At 36.1% G+C, this 26926-nt stretch overlaps 1 protein-coding gene across 1 annotated transcript in view; it reads left to right on the top strand.

The window, feature by feature from the left end:
* Window positions 1-652: 652 nt before the first annotated feature.
* Window positions 653-26926, top strand: part of Dad (Daughters against dpp) — a 156409-nt gene continuing 130135 nt past the window's right edge. Inside the window, exon 1 of the mRNA XM_089639825.1 lies at window positions 653-1671. Coding sequence (XP_089495951.1) covers window positions 1365-1671 — 307 coding nt within the window. The 5' untranslated portion in view covers window positions 653-1364. The remainder of the gene's footprint in view (window positions 1672-26926) is intronic.

Below are 26926 nucleotides of genomic sequence, written 5' to 3'. Positions count from 1 at the left end.
TCGGAAATTTACAAAACATCATACAGAAATATCATATCAGTACAATACCTATATACTTGTCATTTTACAAACATAATACTCCAAAAATAAAATAATACTCAAAAATTTACAAACATCATACAGAAAAAAACATCAGTACCCGCATATATATTATGAGTCTCAATTAATGAAAAAATACACCGGTAATATTTAAGTACTTTGCGAGATAGAGTTAGGTACATGTTTATAACGGCTTTGCACTACCGATTATAGAAATATATTCAGGTATCCATAAAGCTCTTGCTGGTCTATGAAATTATTTTGTAGAAGTGCGCGCGCATGGAATACCATTAAAAAATTGTTCTGAATGAAACGGAAAACTCCAGGAGTTTAAATTATCCAATAATAATAATTATTATTATTAAAAAGGAAGAAACAAGGAAAAATAACAGTTTATGGCGTTTATGCCAATCAATCGTCACCCAACAAACATTATGACCTATGGTTAAAAATTCTTAAACTATTCATTTTATTTAAATTTTAATGTTGTTCCGCTTATATCGAGATTACAAATTTTGATCATTGCTTGTTTTGACCAACATGTTATATCATAATAATATGACCTCTTCCAATACAATTCCATTTAACAAGGATTCGTGGGCGCAGTTTTTTTTATATTTATTGACAAAATAAGAATCCAAACGGAATTGCGGGTGAATAATGGGGTCTAACAAGTGTCGCCGCTCTAGCGACGAGTGCGAGAAGCATAAACCAGTTGCTGACGTTCGGGGCTCGGGCGGACTTCACGCCAGTCAGCTCTGTTAGCAGTCCAATCGCAATGTCGGCCGGGGTGAGTACGTGCGAAGTGTCAGCGATATTGTTTAGCTCCTTGCCGGTGGCGTGTTTCCCAACTGTGCCCTTATAATCCTCAATCGTACATATTCCCCACAAGTGCCTGTGTTTTTCTTCTATTCCGTCCCCCGTTTCGTCATCATAACCTCTTCACGGCGCCTCGCGGATCGCTTCCGCCGTTGAAGTTCCGACACTTCGGACGAACGAAAATATTATAATACTCCTCATCATATCTCGTCGCGCCTTTACTATTTCCTAGACATAAGTCGTTAGAACGTTAAGTTACTCAAATCGGTGATACATCTCATATCATACTGTATAATACTTTTACAAATTGGTCCTCGCGTCCGTATCATTAGTCTGGATCCGGAGTGTTTGTAGTGTGATCTGTGAGTGATAAATGGTTGAAGTTGTTTGGCGCGAGGCGATGACGACAGTTAGTTGTGAACCGGCAGCAGCAGATCAGTGATAGGATAGGTGTCCGCCAGGGCAGGGTGGTGTGCGCTGTGGAGGAGCGTGGGAGATGCGGGCAGATGTTCCTCCGCAAAAAGCGGGCGCAGGTGGTGCGCCGGCTGCTGAAGGCGGCGGGCGACACGGACGAGCCCCGCGCGCTGCTGGAGCGGCTCAAGGGCGGCCAGCTCGAGCTGCTGCTGGAGGCGGTGCTGTCCGAGGGCGCGGAGGGCGGCTGCGTGTCAGCGCCCCCGCCCCCGGCTGCGCTCACCGCCTGCCGCGCGTGGCGCTGGCCCGAGCTGCGCGCCGCTTACGAACTCCGCCCGCTGCCCACCTGCCACCACCGCCCCTGCTGCAACCCCTGGCACTGGAGCCGCCTCAGCAAGCCAGGTACCTACTCTGCTCCCGGTACCAACTTATTGTTGTATCACCTCTGACTATCATCCCTTCTTCTTTCCTTGCACTGGTTCTCACTTCTTTCGTATGGCGGGGCGGGGGGGGTAGGTTGGTTCCCACTCGATGGAACGTCACAACACCGCTGCTAACCTCGGTTTTTCAGGAGAAAAACAAATATAAATGTATTATATACCTACCAACATACATGAAACTATTTGTCACATGTCAAGTAATTTACTTATTGTCGTATGCCTCCATGTGACCCTCTAGTTCTCAAACTGCCATCACCTCTCCCTCACTGGTGTGGTGGTTGTTGCAATTATGTCGTCTTTTCCTATGACATCCTTCCCCAATTTGTCACATTCTGTGGTAGATATAATTGCTATAAATTTATATTTGTGATAAATGACCTTCTGTATATCGTATCATTTTTAAACATGTAACTTATCAGAACAAGTGAATACGATATATAATTATAACCAGCTTGTGTATCCGTTTACTTCTCGACTATTCATGCCGTCAGCGGTGGCGCCAAGCAAAGGGCAAAGGTTCCCCTGTTCAGAAATTTAATGTCCATATAAAGTTAGCAGGAGTGTAAAATAAGGCAGTAGCTTTGGGCATCGTTTTTTGATATTCAGAATTTTTTTCATATGGAACATTTATAAATTTCCTTCCAATAGTAGAAAAATAATATCGCCAAAAATTTAGACACGGGAATTAATTCTTTACCTACATAATATGTTAAACTATGTCACCCCAAATAATTTTATGTTAAATATTATTATTACTAAGAGGAAATTTCGGAAGGTAAGGTACCTGGCTAATCAAATCTTGTTACATACTAAAGATAACTAAAGCAGTCTCAAGTAACGTTTGATTCTGGTAATTCGGAAATATATATTATTTTTGTTCATGTGTGGCGAAACCGGTTGGCATACTGATTTGAATTGTAGTGATTTACCAATAGTTGGTGTGTATCATTTACTATTATTTAAAACATTTTATTACGTGAGAAAAAATCAGGTTCAAGCCACAAGCCAAAAGTGTTTGCTTTCTTCGATAATTATATATCACTTTATTTGTTCTCTGCCGGGTTTTTAACCCGTAAATTCTTGGCACAGAGCCAAGTGTCTTATCGCTCTACCACAGAGCCATCACAGAGCTCATCTAGTGCGAATTACAAGCCGTTCCCCATAGCATTATTTTAGAAGAGAATTATAATAATATTATTATAAACAACAATCAAATCTGTCTATTCGATCAGACCCTGCCTGTTTGTGAAAATTACAAATTGCATTCGGTCGAATTTTCCGTTTCCATAATAACATAATGTCCAGACGCCACACAGAATAATTTTCCAGACTGATAATATAAAAAAAATAACTACTTCGATTATGCAAGACGTTACCTGTTTATGAGAATTACCAGCTGCAGCATTCCGCATCATTTTACAGTCTAATAATATTTTCAAAAAAAGAACTCAGTCGATTCGGCGGAATACCTTGCCTTTTTCGCATCCAACTCTGTCGATTCCGAAATAGCGTAATGCCCGTTCGAATGTTTATCCTTTTACCAAGTGCCTGGCGCCATACAGACGTGGGGGTACCTACGCAGTCGCTATTATTCGCATTATCGTGAGCTTCGCCGCCCGTATATCTGCCGTATAAAGTCTATAAAGAACAGCTAGCAGCCGCGATAGAGGCAGCCGTAGGTAGACAGGCGCCAGGCCGGCCCGACACCTGTTGTCCTAGAGTCGAATTAAACTGCTTTGACGAGACCATAGACAAACGCGAGTAGAAGTGTTTTTTTTTTAGTATAACCGGGGTCAGATGTTAGTTCATATAGCTATTGCATTCGTACACACGTATTCTTTAGATGGCTACCCTTTTCATAAGCGGTGCTACATGTTTTTTTCGATTTCTATGAATATAAAACTGAAATTAAATAACATCAATGATAAAGCCGTCCAATGGATAGAAAGTTATTTGAACAATCGTGCACAATTTGTTAAAATAAATGACCAAACTAGCGACCAAGAAACATCAAATTTTGGTATCCCACAGGGCACCGTGCTTGGACCAATATTGTTCATTTTGTATGTAAACGACATATTTATTCAACCATTGCATGGCCAAATTATCTCTTACGCTGATGATACAGTCCTTATAATAAAAGAAAAAACTTGGGAAAAAATTAATCTAAAAGCTACAGAAGACATAAATAATCTAAAAATATGGTTTGACAATAACCTCTTGTCGTTAAATAGTGATAAAACATATGTCATTCCTTTCGAAATTAACACTAACATTGTACCTCCAAATCTTCAAATATTCTTACATAATCATTCTCTCGCACAACACGATACTAATCACTGCCAACAAAAATGTTCACTTCTGAAAATAGCGGATAAAATTACATATCTTGGAATAATCATAGATAAAAACCTAAAATGGAAAGATCACATCGACCATACAATAAAAAGAGTTAGGAAGTTAATTCATATATTCTTACGGATACGAAACTTTTTATCAACGAAAAACCTATACTCAATATACTACGCATTAGTACAGTCTATTCTTCAGTATGCCATTATCAGTTGGGGAGCAGCTTACAAAACTAATCTGACCCCCATAGAAATTGTTCAAAAACTAATAATAAAAATTATACTAAAAAAACCTCCAGACTTCCCAACCGACAGCATATTCGAAGAATTCAAAGTTCCAACATTTAAAAACTTATTTATAAAAAATTCAATTATACAAATTATAAAAGAAAAAGATAAATACGCATTCATAACTGAAAATCGTACTAGACTTAAACATGTATTTGTGTGCCCCAAATTAAACACTTCTTTTGCACAACACCATTATACTCACCAAGGAAAATTCTTTTTCAATAACCTACCAATAGAAATCAGAAGCATTAGGAACAAAATTCAATTGTTGAACTCCATCAAAAAGTATTTTAGAGAATGTCACACTAAAAATCTTACTTGTTTTTCTTCTTACTGAATACATTTATGTTTACATATTTTAGTTAACGGGTCTGATTGCCATGTGTCTATATTACCTACACATACATATATATTGAAATACATGATTATAGTAAATAGTAATTGTAATTATATGAAATGTATTAACTGTATTAACTGCATTGTATTAACTGTACACGTGACTTTATTTGTACATAATATGTGAAATGTTAACTCTTCTTCCATCCACAAGCTAAGGCTTTTAATGGAAGACCAGTAAAATTATAATATATTATGTTGTTTATTGCATTAATAAAAAAAAAAATAAAAATAAAAAAATATATTTTTACAATGTCACTGGGGTAGGCAAAAATTTTCAGCCTTTACGGACTGCACGCCACTGGTATAACCTATAACGCCTGTAGTAGTTAGTAGTGTACCATTTTTTGACGAATTGAAGGATTTTTTCTATTAATAGCATTCTTATTTATGTTTTTGTAGGTCAAATATTAATTTAAAATAAATCTACCAGTGGAACAAAAGAAGCAGGAGTTACGCCCATGTCATATTATCACACTAATATGACAGTAATCTGGCGATGGGCACAATCGATGAACCATCGATGATTTACTCGATCTTTTTGATCATCGAAATATTTCGATTTATTATCATGGCCAAATCGATTCTGTCAAAAATCATCACTCAGTCCGAGACAATCATTTTGAAATGTCATCGAACAAGGAATCGATTCTATCAAAACATCTCACAGTCCGAGAAAATCATTTTGAAACATTTTGGTACATTGTGTTACGTACTACTTAATATGATTTGATATCCACTGGGAACTGGGATTACGCTATTAGTCTTTGCTAATTGCTAAATGTTTAATTATGATATTATCTACCAACCATTTAATGTGTGTGTGTGTGTGTGTAAAAATGGCATTCTGACATATAATAAGTTGGAAAGGTTATTAATACACATAATGTTTGATCATTTTTTCAGTACCGTTTTTGTGAAAAATCACCTCGAGGGCGCTCCCTAAAGAATCTTAAGATTGAATGTATTTAATGTGAAAGATGCAATCGGCCCGATGTAAAAATATTATATTGCCCAGGTTTTTATATCCGCGGAGATGAAATATTTTCATTATTTCTTCTATTGAAGAATGATTTCACCGAATGATGAGAAATGTGAGGAGATTTCAAACCTCCAGTAGGAATATTCAAGTATGTAGTATTTCAATAAAATAACATATTTCCATTAAAATAGTTACGAAACTTATTTGTATTATTTATTCAGTTTAAAAAAGTTAGTATTATAAATTTAACTTCATATGAAACGCATTTAAATTCATAGTCATTCACATCATTAAAATAATATTACGATCATTATGTTGCCATCTGCAAGTAAACAATCAACAACATTGCCATTATGAAAACACTGGTTTAACACATTTTTGCAAATGCAATACTTACCTACCAAAATGTTGCCATACCAATGTACTACGCTTTGTCTATGTGCCTCTGTCCGCAGCTACTACTCCCGTTGAACTCCGAGCAATTAAATCGATTAATCACTCGGTTCTTTTGATGTTCCCATCAAAATATTTCGATCATGTAAATGTTTCGATCCTGCCCATCACTACAGTAATCACTTCTCGTTTAATGTGTAATATATATTATAAAAACTTTCATTTTCAGACTCGGGTTATTGACCTCACCGGCGTGGGCATGTATTGGTGAGATTGTAAATATATTGTACATGCTATATAATAAAATAAAACAATTCCACCGGCATGACTGAATGGGACTGCTGACTGCAGGTAGGCGGGTATATACGTATATTATATGTACTCTTTAAAGGGAGACGTCAAGTGGTTACTGTATTAGTATATTACAGTCCTCGAAAGTCAGCATTCTTTGCGTGATGGGTAATCTCAGAATCGTCCTTTCACATACCCCAGTGGGGATGCTGGCTGCGGGTACTTGGAACTCTTGTGCATTCATGTAAAAGTAATTCTGTCGCGCCGTTGAATACTGCGAGTAATATATTCTACTTACGAACCCCATTTCTGTTTTATTATATAATGTGACAAATTAAGTTGATGTATTGAAACAATTTAAAAGTTTTTCCATTCATTTTATTTTTTGACCGCGACCGCTTTCTGCTTATTATAGCCATCTTCAGATCCATATAATTGTAATTGAATCATTATATACTATTCCTGTTAACCCTCCAAACAATCCCCTAAATGTTTTGTATATAAACCTTAGTTTAAGAAATTATTATTATAATTATTAAAAACTGAAATGCTTCTATCCTCTCTGGCTACCCTTCCGAGAGTTTGATAACAGCGAGAGAATTACTTGTATTGCCATAAAACAACAATGCATGTTTGCTACCCACCACCCGGTAGCACAGTGGTAAAATTAACCGCACGCAAATGCTGAATTACCGCACATTGACGGTCCGTACCTAGAGGGCCTAATCTTTATTTTATATCGGCTTTTTGCATGTTACATGCTGTGTGCAGCGCGTTACACTGTATGTAACAATATAACACTGTTACATTAGCAGATGTAATCCGCTCAGGTGGGAAATGTTGTATTACATCGAAAATATTATGAATATGAATAACCTGACAGTATTTGAATTGACAGACTAATGAGGTAATGAGCTTGGGTTGGAATTCATGTAGCGACTCATACAAAACTACAAAAATATAACTTATTAAAAGCTTTCGTTCTTCAATAATCTCTAATAAAAAAGAATTGTCATTTGGTGACATTTCTTTTAACAAATTGTACAATTTCTTTTTAGAAATTAAAAAAGGTACACAATTATTATTGCAAAATAATCTATTTGAACCGTTTTTGACACAAATATCTCGTGAGGGGAATGAACCCGCATGTGTCACATGTCGCTAGTTATAATGGCTGTATAATCCGCAATAGCCACTGTAGCCAGTATCTCCACTAGCCCCGCTAGCCAGTGCCAGTATCGCAGTATAGGCCGTGCAGAGCTGGTTTGCACATTAGCCATTCAATAAATAATTCCCGGTATGTAGAATAATAGCCGTATTGATAGTCGTGGGAAACGTATGAGTTCGGCACACTTAAACTACCTACTGTTCGTTCCACGTTAAAGTTTAAAGCATCCTCAAGGATTTTGATTTCTTCTTCATTTCAGAGTGGAAGAGATACTCCCAGTATCGCCCTGGTAAAAGACCATAATTCAGAATCGATACGTTGATTGAAATGGCTTTTTTATTAACTTTTTTTTTCTAGATTCTTATATTCCATGAAGTGGCGAATCATTTAAATTTACTGAATTTCAAGTTAATGTTCTTTATAGAAATAGAACGGTGTCATATGCGCTTCACAATTTTTACCTCATATGGGTGTTTAAAATGTTACCTGGCTATAGACTCAGAGGTCTTGTGTTTTCTCGGTAGGGAAATAATTTGTTACCTAAAAACCCTTCTAAAATTGCATGCTTTTATTAACACCACACAGTAGATCCTTACCCTTACTGACCCAACGGGACGACGGGCTAGCGTGACCATGTGGTCAGTGGAAACAGAGACAAATCAACAAGCAACAATGTTACAATACAATGGTCCAATAAGTATTGATTGTAGATTTGCAGGTCAGCCAAGGTACGAGTACGAGTAATGTGATCCTCCAGATTTTAGACCAGAACTGTCATCGAACCCCAATAAAATACTAACAATTAAACGGTCATTTAAATGGTGGTTTACGAACTTTGTTATTTTTATTTATTTTAATAATTTGATGAAATAATCAATAATTAGTATAAAATAATGTCGCTATCCGCGTCGGTCTGTTTGTGTGCTTCATTTAAACTACGTAACGGATTTTGATAGGGTTTTCACTATCATTTAGAGAATTTATTCCGGGAGGTTTATATATGTATATAATACATACATATTATATTTATGGAAAGTAGGGAAAATCGATGTTTTGTAATAAGTCGTAAAAATATATTTTCGAGCGCTTTCATTAGTAACGCTAGCTAAACCTTTTAAGATATATCAAAATAATGTACTAGGGAATTGTATATATATATCTATATATAATTTTCAGATATGCATTTTTGGACACCGGTTGCAAAGTAAGCAATTGTTCTTGATTTTGTTGTGTTCTTGATAAAAAGACAAGAGGTTTAGGTTATGAGATATCAGTTTGGTAAAGGTTTCAATTGCATCTGCAGTACTACGATCTGCAAAAACCATGTTGGTTATTTGAAAGGATTTTATTGTCCTCGAGGAACTGGATAAGTCTTAGTTTTACTGCTTTTCCAATGATTTTGGAGATTGTGCTCTATAAAGATATTGGCCTGTTACTATTTAGGGAAGATCTGTCACCTGATTTAAATATGGGAATGATTGAGGCATGTTCGAGTTATTTTTCAAGCTGTGCGTCTGTTTATCTGACGTTAGATACAGTCCACTGACATGGAGGTACAGACTTGGAGGTCTTCTGTTTATGGGTAGGGAAAAAAATAGTTTCTTAAAAACTCTACGTAATTGCATGTTTCTCTTATACAGCAATGCGCAAGCAAGTTGCCATGGCCATACATACATACTTTTTCTGTTGTTGTGTGAGAAGGTTTCGGCTACAGCCCATCTTTAGCGGGTCCTCCGTATTTGTCTATGGAAATAATACAAACCATAGAAAACCTTATTCAGGAAGTAATGGCCGCTTGTCATCATGAAACAAAGGGGCCTTCAGTAATTGCAATGTATGAAGTCCTGCATTTTATGGTGTAGGTATATCTGTTCTTGTGTATGTACATATGCATATACATGTAGGAAAATAAAATAAACTTACATAATAGATATTGCAAATTATTATATATGAATACATAAATAACTATATTACTAATATATGGAGGCAGGTAGGGAAGTTTGTGAAATTATTTTTATATTGTCTGTCTGAGCACTATACCTATAGGCCGGCGCTATCTCACGGAGCGGAAACATATTTCAAACATTTCTCGATTCGGCCATCTGAAATAATGTGTTTTTCTTCCTTTTTGTGTGTGTCGCCGGCTAATGGATACGTCGCGTCGGATTATTCATTCACAAACTCTGATAAAGCGCGAGGATACTGTGAGAACATGGCGACCTTTCGTCCTTGTACGGCGCGGCGAGGTTCGAATACCTCCTCTCGTTTCTTATCTCCTGTCCACTTGGTCTTCTGAGAGAGAATTTCTGGATTAATCTCTTATTCTCGTGGCCCATCCTATACTTTTGAAAGGGCTTCGGTTTTAATGGATCACATAAAGTAACGTGTTATGGCTATCTTTACGATTATGTCATTATAGTCCTGCCGCCGAGAGCTCCTTTTTAATCTTTCCTTTTGTTACATTCGTCGATTATAAGAAAGAGGAAGAAATTACAAAAGAACAATATGTATACCATACATTTGTAGCCCCTTCTTGCTACCATTATTGAAAAGAGCACTGTTGTGAACAACACTTAATAAAAAATTCTAATTTGTGCGAAAATGAATTATTTTTCAAACTAATTATGGCCAAAAACCTCTCACATTAAAAATGAACGTACATCAGTGAAATCTCATGGTGAAATACTTACCTAAATTATCTATTTATTACACTAGTATTTTTTACCTCGCGTCCAAAAAAGTACGTTCCTCATTTTCTCTTGATCAATAAGTCAAAACCAAAATTTCTTCTGAAATTGTGAGATTTGTAAGTAAGTACTTAAATACCCACCTACTTCATTATAAACTATATTATTTTTTTGTAATGTCAAAAGGAATTGTACAATTTGTCCAAAGAAGTGTCACCATCTCAATTACAATTCTTTTTTCAAACTTTCTTCATGCATGTTTCTATCACAATATTGAAAACCTCACTCAAAGTCAGCTATTTGGTCAAAATAAGGTTTGCTTAAATAATAAAGTAGACGCAGTAGATTTTCGAAAACGGAAAAGGACCGCACAAACAATTTACAGACAGATGACACGTCATACGGTTGAGTTAAAACAGGACTTCGCTACGCTTAGTCAATAATGTATATTCTCGATTTTACCTACCTACGTGTTCTTCCCCTGGTAAGATAAATAAATTTTATATGCCTAAGTCCTCTTTACACCTACTACTGAATGTGTCGACAGCACCTGTTTTCTGGGATCCTGGCGGCCAGTTACCAGTTACCAGTTACCAGTTACCAGTTACTAGTTACTAGGTAGTCTAGCGGTTCGATATCGCTGACTCAAGTCGCAGCCGCGGTGTGGGATGCGCCGTGCACTTAGCTGTTAGATAGATACTGGTTCTCGTGAGGCGCCGTCTGACCGTGTACTGCATAGTGCATACCCACGCGACCTCTTCGACTTTCTGTGCTCCCTGTGCACAATGGTGGCGTTTCCCTTGTACGGTGTAAACAAATAGTAAACATGTTTAGTAAAGTACCTACTTACTCATAATCGTCGTGATGAAAGTCTCCCGAAGATTGGTGACAAAAACATCTTCCTTTTCAAATAAATACCTGTAGGTACAAGGAGCAGCAAATGGGGAGAATTCTTCATTCTGATATTAGGAATGATGATTACTTTGGGTAAATAAACACACCGCTCAGATTTGAAACTTTGCTTGAAATGGCTAAAGCTCTGTTTGTTCACCACCCATCCTTCCTCTCCCCACTTCCTTACTCCCACACACAAGTAAATTATATGGTTGTGATATGATGCGGTCACACATCCTCATATTTGGAATTCCCCGAAATATTTCCGAAATACCACTTGACTTTGTCAATATAAACCAATGTATTATTACACACGTCAATTATATCGTCAAATTCTTGATAAATATCACACGTTTGTGTAAAATCATCCAGAAATCCGCTTTTCTTAAATATCAAGATGAGGTAATAAATAATAATGTGTTGGCACTTTATGAATGACGTAACATTTGTCTGTCTGTAAACATCCGCTGAAGTAAGCAGTCCCGTCCGAGTGTCCGTCTCCCCTCTGTGAACTTGGGAGGTAGAAGGTGCCACAGCCGTGGGCTTGTTGTTTGTACCACTGATATTACTATTGATAACAGTCGTCGGTGGAGGGGCCCCACTGTCCGAGAGTACGGCCATCCGAATATTTGTAAACCGGTTCCTACGTCCGACCCGCCTTAGACAAATCTACACAAAACCAACAAACACGCGACTGAAAAAAGAACATCACAAAAGGATGTGGGTTTAAATAATAATGTAATATTACCTCTGTGGCTGGGTATATTTACAATGGGTGAAACAATACTATCTACCGAGGGCGTAGCTATAGCGCTCACAAGTGGGGGGGGGGGGGTTATTTAAAGTTTTAATAAATAGCTCTATGATATTAACAAATAAATACTAGTCATCAATTTTATATTAACCGTTGGGCGCCAATGTAACAAATAAGATTAATTAATTAATAATTAATATTAATAATTAATTGTATTAACATTATTTATTTATTTATTCAAACATCATAAAATGGTTTTTACAATACAGTGATAATCGAGTTACAAGCTTACAGTGGTAAACAGGATAATAATAGCAATAAATTAAAGAACAATTAATGTGTACACAAAAACACTATTGCAAATTGCAAGTGATGCAGTTATTAATATAAGTTATAATGCATAATTCAAAAGAAATATATACCAGTCAGAGATGTGCTTTATTTCAAATAAATCCATTTCAAATGGAAATGCAAAATGGGTATTTTCCATTTTGCATTTTAAATGCTTTTCTAAAAACCATTTTGCATTTTGCATTTTAAATGCTTTTCTCAATGCATTTTCCATTTTAAATGCTTTTTTGCAACTTTCTTCCTACTATCTCCACTCATCTTTTTTTCATAAGCCCCAAATATCAGTCGGTCCTCAACCTCGCTATGAGAGATAATTTACATTTGTCAAGTTGCTCCCTGGTACGAGCCCTGGCAATTGAGTGATACCATTACAAAAAATACTGATTCAAATACTGAACATGGGGCCATGACGCTGTAATATTAAATGTTAGATAGCAGTTTCTATGTTTTTACGTTGGCAACATTAGTCCCGCGCAAATTTTTTGTGGTTTTATAATCTGTAGTCGTGGTGTTTTTGGATTTACCATCATGTAATATGTTTGTTCTACATTGATGTCCATTATTAAATGACAAAATTGTTTAAAAATTCTATAATTATTTTAATTGTTTGACCTGAGAAACCATTTTGCATTTTCAATGCATTTTGAAAATAGGTATTTTGCATTTGAAATGCTTTTCTAAAAACCATTTTGCATTTTCAAATGGAAAAGTTTTGACCCATTTCCATTTTGCATTTCAAATGGTTTTGGGTACCCATTTTGCACATCTCTGATACCAGTGTAACAATAGTAGAACTAATTAATACTAGGCTTGTATAAGACCTGTCACAAGTCGAAGTATGAGGTGTCTATGTTATTGGCAGTAGTGAGTTTATTACACAGACATAGGAATTAATAGACGAGAAGATAATGGCGAGGGGTAAAATCAACTGTTGAAGAACGAAGGAAGTGAAGCTGACTGTGATTCGTCAATAAATCAATCTGACAGTAAATAGGCATCTCGCATTATAATATCACCATTTACTTCTTAAAAGTAAAATCTGCCTTTGAATGAATAGACATTTTTACATGGGAGCGCAAATTACTCGCCACGTTATGAACAAATTTGCGAAGTCCAAATTCGGCAAAAAAAATTCGGTTGTATTTTCAGAGTCGAATATTTCGTTTAAGTATTTAGTTAAGACACTTTTATAAATGTTCATAATTTAGTTCCCAGCAACCAACCAGCTTTGTGTTTCGCGTCCAGACGTTTCTCGATGTGATAGTATAATATGTTTCTAAAACTGATCTATATTATACGATGTGAATATGCTTAAAATAAAGTAAAATAATGCTTATATATGGAATGTAATACGACAATTGGGTTTATTCTCTTTTTCACATCTATTTTTACAAGTTTTTATAGTACAAGTCAACATTTTGCCGTGTTATTTCGTAAAATGAACCGATGATGCCTCGACCATAGTTCGCACAAGAATGATGACGTCACGTTTTCAAATTTCACTTGAGGCCACACGCCAGCACAGCCGGTTCAAATGGAACCGGTATGGGGAGTGGGGATAATACGCTTTTAATCACTTAGGGCAGGTCTACTAATATTCATATGTCTATGGTTTATTATAATCTGCACTCAGTTTCGGTGTCCTAAAACTTCTAGATACCAGTGCTCACCGTCGGCGAGTTTTATTTATTTATTTATTTATTTATTATTTTTATTTACGCCCTAATGGGCTTTTACATGAAAATATACATTTACATTGATTACAATAATTGAACATAAGAAGATAAATGGAGTTAATTGTAAGAAAGCATAATAAAATTTTGTGCAAATTAGCAAAACACTAATAAGATGGATTCAATATAAAATATACCCAAGCATGAAATAGTAAGTAAAAGAAAGTTCAACATAAAAAGTAAGTAAGTGGGTGTGTTTAAACCCAGTATTAATTGTGAGTTTAACAAATCGTTGAACCAATATAAATTAGAGTGTAACTTACTCGTGAGGTAAAGAACATTATAACAGAGATTTAAAAAAAAAAAAAAAAAAATAACAAAATAAGAGTTGCACCTGTAAAAAGCAAAAACTAATAGAATTTAGCAATATCGACATGAATAAGAAATAATAAGAAATAAGTTTAAAGTATAACCTCGGTTTGTTTGAGAGTGCGTAATCTTTTGCATTTCCCAAATGGTAAATAGTTTTGTACTTGTGATTTGTGAATTACACAGCTGTTCCATGAAAATCTACCAAACACCACATTTTGTTTTTAGCATGTTAAGCTAGTATGACCCTATGCTTTTCCAATTTATTTTTCAATGACTTATTATTGCCATGAAAACAGAATATTATTATTTGTTATGCGTGGCATTACAAAGCATTTTAATTTTGACAAAATAAACATAATATTTACATAACATGTGCCAAAAATATTGTTCTCTTAATAGAATTCAATGAAATTCTTCTGGTTTAATTTTGTTGTTGGTTGTTACCAAACAAAAGTCTGTGGGCATTGTGCTCAAGGTTTCAACATAGAGTATAATATAATATGATGCGCTTCTATTTCTTCAAACATCAAGACTATACAAGATATCGTTCTTGAAAATACAAACCCCTATTTATAAAACATGCAGAGTTTCCCGGGATGCGTTTTTAAACCACAGTTCGACGTGGCAAGAATTCGCGAGGACTTGGAACTCGCGCTCGGGGCGAGTTGGGTCATTCGAGAAGTCTGTCCTATAATTTGGCGCCGTTTACCGTCCTTGCGTTTCTCCCCGCTATTACCTTTTTAACATTCCGTTCCTACCCCCGGGTTTAAAAACTTTAATTCGATTTTTCGGTAATTGAACGGCATTCCATTGTACACCCAATAAAACTGTCAGCGGTGAAATTTTCGGTTACATTTTATTATCAAATACCGCTTTGTTCTAAAATTAATTTCGACAGCTTCATTTTAATTACGTATGTTTTTTAGTTTTTAATGTTTTGACTTTGTTTATATTATTTTATTCCTTGATGCAAACACAAATTTATACTTATTTATTAAAAAAATAATATACATGTTACAATAAAATCGTAAGCCGCTCATCTCACCGGGATTCCTGTGTCTTTTACAATTACAAGAAAAATAATTAAAAATACGCGCGAACTTAATATAATATTGAAAATATAAACCTGCAAAAATAAACACTACAGTCATTCAAACTAAAATTACAGCTGGGTAGGTACACGCAACAATCATTCTACTGACTAAATAAGTATTACAAAGTACCAGTGTTGGCTTATCAGCCACAATCATAGGCTGACAAGAAGACATAACAAGAAGGATATATAACAAAAATAACAACAAACAAATAAAAATGGGTAAATACTAACAGATAAGTAAATAAATATAATCAAATTAAGTACATAATAATAAGAAAATAATAATACTACGTAAATTATTATTTTTTAAATGTATACATTATCATATAAAACTCTTGTTCGGATATCTTGTGTCCTCTTCTACTAACTTGTTAAAACTTCGATCAAAGTTTGACATTTTTCAATTTAAAAATTATAATTAAATGTAAATAAGCCCCTGTAAATACTGACGCCACAGACAGAATATTGAATTATAGTTCGGCCCCTTAGAGTCAAAAAAACGTAACTCAATTTTTTATCGATTCTGAGTTACGGATGGTAAAATGAATTACTATTTTATATTTAAAAGATGTTCACAAGCAGAAAATACCATCCTTTAACTAAATGAGCAGACATTATTAATATGCTTCGTTTGTTTAAAACTATACAACACTGATTAATTGAGAACTATGTTTTCTTGCTCTCCTGTAAAGTAGAGAAAAATGAGATACGTTTTTTTGACCCTAAGGGGCCGAGTTGTTCATCTTCGTTGTGAGATGATTTACCGCGTCGCGTGGACCCAGAGGCTGGTTTAGTGAACAGTGACTGATGTCTGGAAGGACTAAGTATTCATTTGCCAACATGAACGATGACGGGAAAACAATAATTATTTTTAAAGAATTTGAAAGCTTGTTATGCGCTTAATTTACGTACTCGGCTTCAACCGTATTTTACGATAACTTTTTTCGTATTTTGCATTTTTTGCGAAACAGGCAAGAAGACGTTTTAAAATTTTAGAATAAATATATTAATATACATAGTTTAAATTCACAACACAGAAACATAATATAATGTAAAAAAAGATTATATCAACAGCACATATTTCCTGCATTTTATTGTTTTGCTTTTAGCGATGGAAGAACTGTACCCACGCGCATTCGTAAAATCGGAAATAATAAATTACTCTTTAATATGTTTTTGTAAAAGTTCCGTATTATTATTATTATTATTATTTGTAATGCTGTTTTCAGAATTTCCGAGTAAATTGCTTGCTTCAATAAGTTCGGTCAAACCTCATTTCATCTTTTTTTTATTTTATTGTGTTTATTTCTTGCTAGAGCAATCCCGATGAGTTACAGAACTCATTTTAGGGCAGGAGGAACTTACAATTCATATGTAGGAGGTAGTAGGTACAATTTTACAACGGTATTTTGATATCAAATAAAAGTTTCACATTCAATACAGCATAAAAATTAAAAATTAAAATAATGACACGTTAAGTAGAACAAACAACAATAGAAAACAAGTACAGAAAGAAAAAAGAAAAACATGGATAAGATTCAACAAGAAATGACAACACAGTTACATATTTTCATTTTTAAATGTAGTTAAAAAATATTCTTTTAAAGCATTGCTTTGCAATTTTTTATTATTTTGGATGTGTTTGTACATATCTGGAAGCGAATTATATAGTGTATAGGCAATATAGTTCAGTGATTTTAACCCATATTTTGTAGTGTGTGTTTGAGGAATGCGGATTTTATTGTTATTTCGAGTATTGTGGTTGTGGATGTCTTGATTGTAAAGTGGCTTGATGTTGGTGTGAGTTGATTTTTGGGTAATTTGTAGGATGGTGCTTGTGATTTCATATTTAGGAAGGATTGTAATTGGAAGAATACCAGAAACTGAATAGATGTCCCTAACATGAGTGTCCCATGTCTTGCTTTTTTAATTTAAATCCACGTGAAAAGCGGTACTTGAAGGTTTTACAAAAATGTTGTATTTGGTAGGTAGGTAGATAGGTACCTAGCAAAAATGAAAAAAGTTTAAAATTTATTTCGATTCTCATGGGCACTGATCAAAAATTTAAGTCCCCCCCTCCTCTTTATTCCTATTCACGTTGATATAAAATATTATTTTTTTTACCTCTGTGGGATTATCGATTTTGCTGGGAAAAATAATTATCTCCGAAATATTGTTTGTACGACATTGCATTGTATGCGTACCGCGCCGGCCTCCACAACGCACATGTCTCAGGAGAAGTGCACGGGTCCCAGAAAGCAGATTGTACTGTAGGTACTGCCCTGCACCCATCAGTCAGCGGCCAGCCTCGCCTGTCGGCCTGCCGCTGCACATAGATAGATTTTAATGATTTAGGCGGCCAAATATATTTTTGGGGTTATTTTAGTTCTAAGTTCAATTAAAATAAAGAAAAGGTATATATTTATAAAAACATACATATATTTGTCAGGTTATAAAGAACAGTAATATATAACAGAGCTAAATTCACTAAAAAATACAAATGAATGGAAACAGAATTTAACAAGTTTTCTTTAAATATAAAATTACATTAAAAATCGGTATCTTCAGGTCCAGATGTATCTACTGACTCTGTGTTTGGGTCACCAGGTAATAAAAGTTTAACCGTTTCAGGTAGAAATGCGTTACGTGAAGGTTTTCTTATTTGTCTCAAGCAACTAATGAAGGGATCTGAACTTAACAAAAGCCTATAATATACATCTAAGTTACATTCTTCCCTAGAAAAGTTTCTGGCAAAGTTTAGCCGGTACGATCGGAAATGCTTGTTCCGGGCTTATGCAGCTTCTTCCGATAGCTGTCCAATTGGAAGGAGCCCCGAACTGGCTTATGATTTGGCTTCCATGTACCAATATCTTGTGCATAGTTGGCGTCATTGGGTGCCAACCATACTGTTCTACGTACAATTTTGCTGTGTCGTACGCATACTTATCATATTTTTCAGCATCAATTTTATGGCCACTAGAAATAGTTTCTAAAATAACCTTAAATCTGTAAATCAGTTCAAAGTTAATACCTGTGATGGCTGAAGCCAATTCGGGGTTTTCAAAAAACCTCCGGCTTGTGTTGCCATCATTGGTGTTGCCAAAGTTGGCCTTTGGCATGTCAATAAGCAAACCGGTTTCATTTCGAAACCTCTCCTGAATTTCCAACTTCTTTTGGGCTTCTAATGCCTTGTCTTCTTCGGTTTTTCTTTCCCTGTATTTTTTTACTGGCAGTTTATACGAAAGGTGTATAATGCTTTCGAAAATGCGGATCAGGGCGTGTAATACTGACAAGCCGAATTCCAAAGCTTCAGGGTTTACACTATTTGATAGATCATTAAAGGTTTTCGAAGTAGCTCCACAGATGTAGCACTGGGATGTTGACTTTGTGTCTGTGGCTGCGTTACACACCTTTCCGTCAATCATAGTCATTTTGAGTTTGTGCCCGAACGAAAACTCCTCTTCATTCAACGTAACAACTGTTTTGTTTAGTTGCTTAATGGACTCCTGCACTTATTTTATCTCTTCTTTAGTTATGTCCGTTGTTTCTTTTACAAATCGGAATCGAATCGGACGGCAAAACCTTGACGAAGAAGGAGTTGGATTCTGCCAAACAATTTTACTGCCTTCTTTTCCACAAACAATGCGCAAAGGCACAAAGGAACTCATAAAAATGTTGGCATCGGAATCAGTCTCATTATCGTAAATTTGTTTAAATTTGGATTGCTGAGAACCGTCACAACCTCATTTGCAGATTATCATTAACGACTTCCTTTCTTGCTCGTTAAGCCGAATTATCACATCTTCTAGGTATTTTGATAATCGTGTTACGGTTAGATCCATTAGGCACTGTAGATTACTTTCCGCGCAAGTAGCCGTAATTCTTAGGGATTCTTTCGGCGGATAGAACTCTTGTTTTGCTTTCAAAACAAGATCATAGAAAGGAAAATGTTGTGGATTTGTTGCCCTTACTATCTCATACTGTCGTCTCGTAAAATCAGCTTCAACGAACATCTTAAGTGCTTGCAGAGGCGTCAATTGAGGTACCTCATCGTTGTTGGTAACTCTACTGTAGGCTTTTCTATATTTACTAGCCCGTGTTGGGGAGTTCGTAATATCTTTAAGCACTTTCGAGGCGGTCCTATGTCCCGTTGTCTGCAACACAGATGTAGCAGCGTGAACAATAACTTCATCACCTGCGGAGGCCCTTATTTCTTCCGTTTTTCTTCTTTTACTACGCTCACTTAGTTCTCCAAAAGACTTGGGTGGTCGACCTTGCGAGGAGGCTGATTCAATGGGAATCTCGAATGTTCCCTCTAACCATGATTGGTTTATTTTCAGGAAAACATCTTGGTGTTTATTTGCCTTTACCCATCGTTGCTTAATTTGTGATTTTACATAAGAAAATCTTTTTTTAAAGTCTTCTTTAGCCTCTTTGTTGTGCCCATAGCGCATAAGGAGAAAATTCTCATAATAGTCAAGTTTTTCATTTAAAGTTGGTAAATTTTGACTCTGTAGTTGGTCAAATATGTATTGACGAGTCACTACTTTAGTACCCGAGGTAGTAGGTAGACCTGAAACAAATAAAAAAACAATTTTAATACAAAATATCGCACACTCAATATTTCCTATATTTGACAAAGAGCCTTTCAAAAGGGCTTAGCTCAAAAAAGCGCGATTTTGCGCGGCTATTTCTTATGGAATTAGTTAGTTACATATATGCACTATATAGTATAATGAAAATTAATACAGGGACGGACTCATAAGTACATTAAAAAGGCACTCGAATTTAAATATATTAAAAAAAAAAAAAATTGACAGAGTGATGTTTGTCGTTTTAAAAATGAATGACAGAGAATGTTAATTAAATTTTTCTGTAACGAAAACAAATTGTTCTTACCTGTATTATTGCAATCCATCACAGTTAAAACGGAAATATTAGCTTGAAATGAATAATACACTTTGGAAAGTTATAAGTTTAGGAGAGCGCCGAGACTCGACACGTACACACTAGTTCACTATCGAATTCCGACTGATCAAAGTCGACTCCCGCGCTTTCAAGGAGGGGGGAGGGGATGTTATATTGTACATAGAACTGTTGACTCGCCAATTAAATAGATACCTTACCATTATATTGATTTAAAAAAAATACTTTTGGCCGTCTAAATCATTAAAATCTACGTATGTGCGCTGCCGGACCGGTTGGTATCGGTAGGTTGGCTCGGTTGCCTGATCACCGGTCGCCCGTTGCTGGTTGGTGCCGGTGGTGATTGTCGGTGATGAAAGGACGGCCGCGGCGCCACGTGCAGCAACTCCCCCACCTCACTCCCCACTTCACAATAATGCCGGGGACTTGAATTAGCTTTCCGCCTTCTCTACCATTACATATTTCCGCAAAATGGGGATGTTACCGTCCTACTCTAAGCAATTTCGACTATGTTAACAAGGAGAGTTTCCGTTATATTGTGTTAATTAGTCTGAACAGAAGGGAACACACCACACCTGGTTTCGTAATCTACATGACAGGTGCGAGTTTAGTCCATACCAACCTCCGACAGGAGACGCATCCAAGTATTAATAATTCATTCGAAAACCATCAATTCCTCGTGTTTGATATATTCACAAAAGTGGCTTTCTATGTGATTACCGCACAAAGTACCAACTGCCCCCAACAGTTTGGAGCCAGTGAGGCTGAAGTTAGAGGGTAGAGGAAGGGTAAGGTGGGGAAGTACTTGGCTATTTTTGGACTTGTGTCAAGGATTTCATCATTTTTGTAATATTTATATTTTTTGTAATACCTGCATCAACTGTAAAGCGCCCCTGAGCTGATATCTTACAAAAGCGGCGCTATACAAATTGTCCAATATTAGTATTATTATTCCATTCAGTCTGACTTAATCATGCAACCATTTTTAATGTTTCTCCCTGCCATAATTGCTCATCCCGCCATTCTTTCCAAGCCCATGTGTGATAAAACCGATTGTATATATCGTCAAATTAAACGATACCTTGTAAGCGTCTTTCCTCTTGGCTTCTATGTTAAATTATGCACACACACGACTGTTTGAGATGAATCTTCATTAATAACTCTTGTACAGATTAGGTATTACCGCAGCCTCCCACAGCGGGTGGTCACCGTGGCTGGGCCTAACAAGGATTTTTAATTGTTTTAAAAATTGCCAAGCTATTACATTTGTCATTGAAGGGATTTAATGACTCCTTGCTGGGTTTTGGAATATTTATTTTATACCATTTGCTTGCAGGAACATTGTTTATAATTAGGTTTGTAACCCTCCTGTAGTTAGGTATTGTTCTTGGAAGAAAAAAATATTGATAATTATTTACTTTGGTATTTTGACGTTTGTGTTTTAATTGTGATGCAAGGGATATAACGTTTCAAAGGGCGAAACAGGTGTCACTCTTAAAATTAGGCGAATAGGTAATGTAAATGAAAAATGAATATAAACCTTTAATTACATAGTACGTAGTGCATATCTTCCAACTAACAATGATTCGTTATTGAAAAATGGATCAGTAGTGAGAGTAGTGGTGTAAATAATGCTCTTTTTATGAGGGTTGTGTATTTAAATAAAATAATCTTACATATGATTCATTCACGTAAAAGGGAAAAAGAGGGGTCTGAAGTGAGTGAAATTAATGATTTTGAATTCATCCTTGAATACGTGTTAACATTTTGAAATTTGTGAAAGTACTTCCTATATTTATCAGAAAGCTCAAGGTTCAATCAAAAATACTAATTTCGGTTGTGTCTGTCTGTAACTCTGGTTCAATGAAGTGTAGATCTCCGATTTGCCTTAATTTAAGTATAATTTTCAAAATTGGAACTAGTTGTAATAAATAAATAAAGTTACCTCCTTATATTGTAGTATTTTTACCAGATTTATTTGGTATGTTAAGTACCTACCTTTAATAATATAATATTTCGTTTACTTTTTTAATCCTACAAACTACAAATTATAGTATCCCGTGATCTGTTACTGTAGTGTCCTCATACTTGCAATTATTTTCTTTTAATAAAATCAGAAAGCATTGTAAATTCACCATTTTATCTAACCCAAAAGTATTTTCTCCCAAGTTTTTAGAGCCGACCACCCGCACTCCCCGTAAAGTACGCCGACTTTACTGTAATGGTCACTCGTACAGTGTTACTACAGCAATTCATTGCGCCAAGGTCAAACTGGTAGTTAATTTTCGCAGAGTCGTGAATCTCTCGGCGCTGCATTATATTTCTATTACATAAATTAGCCTAAAAAATATCGTGAACTTGCACACAGCGGTCGGTTGAAAAATCACTCTACTACTTTCCTGAAAAAGCATATTTTTTATAAGACATACTTGTTTGTTTTCAACTACTAAATGGGCTAGCACAAAAACCCAATTTATGTCAATAGGGACTACGGGACTATGCTTTTTAATTCTTGGTTAGTTAAAGAGCTAATTTTATCCGCTATCTTTAGATCTGGACATTGTTATTTAGCATTTATTCATTTGATTCATTGTCGTTTTCCCTCCCTTTTCCTTCCCCTCTAAGTAGATACTTTAATAGTACACAACTGCTCACCCTGTACAAATCGCAAGTGCGCCCTACTGTCGAATTTGGCAGCCATCTCTGGTCTGGAGCCCCAAAATACCTGAAAAAAACCCTTGACTCTGTGCAGAAACGGGCGGTCCGTTTGATAGATTCCCCAATCTTAACAAACGGACTGCAATCTTTAGAGCACAGGCGTCAAGTAGGTATGCTGTCCTTGTTCTATCGGTATTACAATGGAAGATGCTCTGAGGAACTAGCGTCATTGATCCCTTCGGCACCGGTGCGTAGTCGAGATACACGCCAAACGCGCGCCCAACATTTGTACACAGTTGACACTTGTCACATGAGAACGGGTCGCTTCTACGATTCGTTCTTAAGTTCAACAGCTCGGCTGTGGAACGAACTGCCGGCGTCTGTGTTTCCTCCCTCCTACAACATGGGACTCTTCAAGACCCATGTTCACTCCTTCCTCTCCAAAAAAAGACCCTCCTCACAGCATCCCCAAAGATGACATAGGCCCCGAGGGAAATTATTTTCTTCAGGGCCTCCTGTGTGGAGTAAATATAAAAAAAAAAAAAAGATTATATGTACATTGTCCTCCTCGCCAGGGAAGGAGTTCACTGATTGTCTAGTGAATGTCTTGGCACACTCCTTGTTTCGTCCAAATTCCTGCAAACTCTTCTGCTGTAAATTACGTCACGTTGTCCCAAACCGCCCCCAACTGCAATGCCTTAGTTTACTAACATTTTTTGTATGTGCAACTTTTTGCAGGATTTCTTCAATCTGTCCATTTTAGCGTAAAGGTTTAATCAATTTATACTTTTGAGCTAAAACAAGCTGTTAGTCCATTACAAGAATTCCAAAATTCTTACTTCCCAGCGCCCAGCGGTCCCAAACTCGATCCCTATAATCGGCCGTCCCTCTCACAGAAACAAGGCTGCCCATAAAGCTGTCTCTTTTTTATAATTTAAGCGGAATGCCTACCACACTGTGTCTCCCAATATGTTCATTAAACTGCCCAATAAATTGCGGCTTTATTAAAATTTTAAAGTTATTTTATGGTAATGCGTTTTAAGTGAGAAAAATTAAAGAAATATTGCAATGACCGCCGTTTTTTACTTTTCGTAAAATGATTTCTGCGTTATGTAAATTTTAGTCTTTGGTATTATGAAAAGGTAGGTGAATAGATGATTTTTATATAATTATGTATGGACTTTTCAGTTATACTGATGCCTAATAGCTTCACTATACTTAAATTGTGAAGTATTTTTGCTTTGGAAATAATAATAATTTCATTTTCTCTGGTGAGTTGACGTGTTGTTCTTGCATTGTTTTGTATTTATTTTGCTTATATAATGCACTTGCATGATGTTAATTGACTAGATGATCATTTGTGAAGTGTGTAGAAGGGTTTAGTTTTTCTTATGGGGAAGATTTAACCCGGACATAATCGGAAAAGAAAATTTAAAGTTTTTATTCGATATTTCAGAATATTCCGTTCGCAATTTTAAATTTCACGATATTAATAAATGCTTCTATGGATATGGTTGATATCGGATTGATTCGTTATTCTAAAATTTCATGATATTCCATTCGATATTCAAAATTCGAATAGCCATTTTGAGAATCCCTTTGGAGCCGGCGTCAGCGAAGGGATGTCGGTCATTACGCCAGGAATTCGGTGTTTATTCGGTCCGGAACGAGTACCTAATCACCGGGCCGGGCGCCCACGAAAGGGCCTAGCCCCGTCATCATTGTCTTTTCTTATTATTTCTTTGTTTATTATTATTTGGTTTATTTGCCTTGTGAGGGTCTGGTTCTGATTGGAAACGCAATCAGGCCGTGGGAGGCGCCCTCGGAGCGAATTGATTGCTTAGCATTATGGTAAAAGGGATGTTGAAAATGTAACCTGACTTTGAGAACAATTTTGATGGTATGGTCTTTCCGCTGAGAGCTCCGTTGTCTCATTTCTTTCTGCGGTACATGACTGTTTTACAGACTTTTTTTTACATATTTTTTAATGATAATCACCTCTTTTCTGTCGAAATATTCCAAAGCCGCGAACCAAAATAACACTGGCGGCCATTATTTTTCAACACGTGGCGGAATATATTTGACATCAGCGCGCGAAATGGATCGGAGAATTTATTTAAGTTCAGGTCCTTCCTCTGTATTGTTCATGGACATAATGTTCCTCATGTCTATGGTATTGTTGATATATTATAAAATACCGCACTCTTAGGGAGATACCCACTAAACCTAGTTTTTATTTCAACGAGGTTGATTTTTTGTTCGTCAAATGTCATCCTTGTCTGCTGTGATAAATTTAATTTCTTTGACTGATTCAATTTTCCTGGACTCACCTGATTCCATGTTCGGGTTTTTTTATGTACATACTTTCCAATAAAATACTATTCTCCATCACTTTGCTTATCTCCAACTCTCTGGTGCTATCATTAATTGCGCCTATAAAACGATCCGTTGGAATCACAGGTGGACCGTGCAAGTGCCACACAGAGTGTGACATCACCGAGATACACATTTCCGCCGGGCTACTTGGTACTTGCAGTATCGCCGTGGCAATATATAACAAGCCGCCTAGGAATGAGGTACCTACCGTCGTACACCGGTCACCAAACACATGCCATAAAAACAAATCGTAAAAGTGGTCTATTTATAAGTCGTCCCGCCGCGCCGCTAACGTGGCGCCTCGCACCGGCGTCTATATGTGTATAGCTATAAATATATATAGATTGTTGAGCGGTGTAGTGTGTGTACGACCTACGGTTATGTGAATATTTCACACAGCTCGGCTACTGTTTTAGTGTGAATCTTTTCATTTGGGCCACTACCAAACAACAGCCATTTGAGAAAGATACATTGTTTATTTTACATAAGCGATGCTCATACCTATTTATAAATAAAATGCGGTGTTTTGAGTATGTTTTGTGGACATTTTACAGAACACGCCACTGTTTTCTCCGAAAATGGTTCATTTCGCAGGTAATTATTTGAGATATGTACGTTGTTTACTTAGATTAGCACTTACTCACAAATAGATCTAAAAATAATGCTACCAATTTCAAATCTGCCACTATTTTATATGTTTGTATTAAAATGGTTAATTCCGCAGAGAAAGTCACCACCAAACGAGAACCTAGTTAGGTCATCATTCGAGATACGCTTGTTTACTTAGAATAACACACCTACATACGAGTATAAAGCAAATTAAACGAAATACGGTTATCTGAGCATGTAAACATTTCTATTTAGTCGAGTAAGCTATTTATTCTGTAAGAGTATTGAATGAAAAGCAAAAGCCAAAAACGAGGCTCTGGCCAAACTTAGCAATTAGAATTTTCCATGAATAAAACTTTCTGTTGTTATATTAAACATGTGGCTTTGTTTTACCATTAGTTGAGGTAGATAACGCGCGTAGTGTATTATAACATGTATCTAATGTAAAGTGAACTGCCAGCAATCTTTCTAGTGTTGCTATAGACCACAGACATGACATCAACAACGCGGTGACGGATACGACGTTTCGGTTTTAGTAGGAATGTGCTACTTTGGCTACACGATAATAGTTTTTAGAATAGATTTTATGTTTCAAGTTCATCTCATTTCAAAATACAGATAATTTTAAACACCATCCTCACTAGCGACCAAATTCTTGTAAAAAAGTATCGAACGCTGAAATTCAATCAACGATCACTACTGTAAATCACCTGTGGTACCTACCCTGACAAGCACATTTTTTCTATCGCTTTCTATGTAATAAACGTTTTCCTGCTTCCTGCGTTCCTAGATAAGCCGACCTAATGAAGAAGTTAATGTATATCTGTAATTCTAGCGATTGAATCTCAGTTTCTGTAATTTAACAAGAAGGAGTATGGGGGGAAGTTAAAATAAACCGCTTCCCTGGCTAATCTCAGTTTCTGTAATTTAACAAGAAGGAGTATGAGGG

Source organism: Hesperophylax consimilis, chromosome 14, assembly GCF_061612785.1.
Source record: "Hesperophylax consimilis isolate HC1 chromosome 14, BYU_Hcon_1.0, whole genome shotgun sequence".
In the NCBI taxonomy this organism is placed as follows: Eukaryota; Metazoa; Arthropoda; class Insecta; order Trichoptera; family Limnephilidae; genus Hesperophylax; species Hesperophylax consimilis.
Note: the sequence above shows the minus strand (reverse complement) of the source record. Positions and strands in the feature narration are given on the sequence as shown.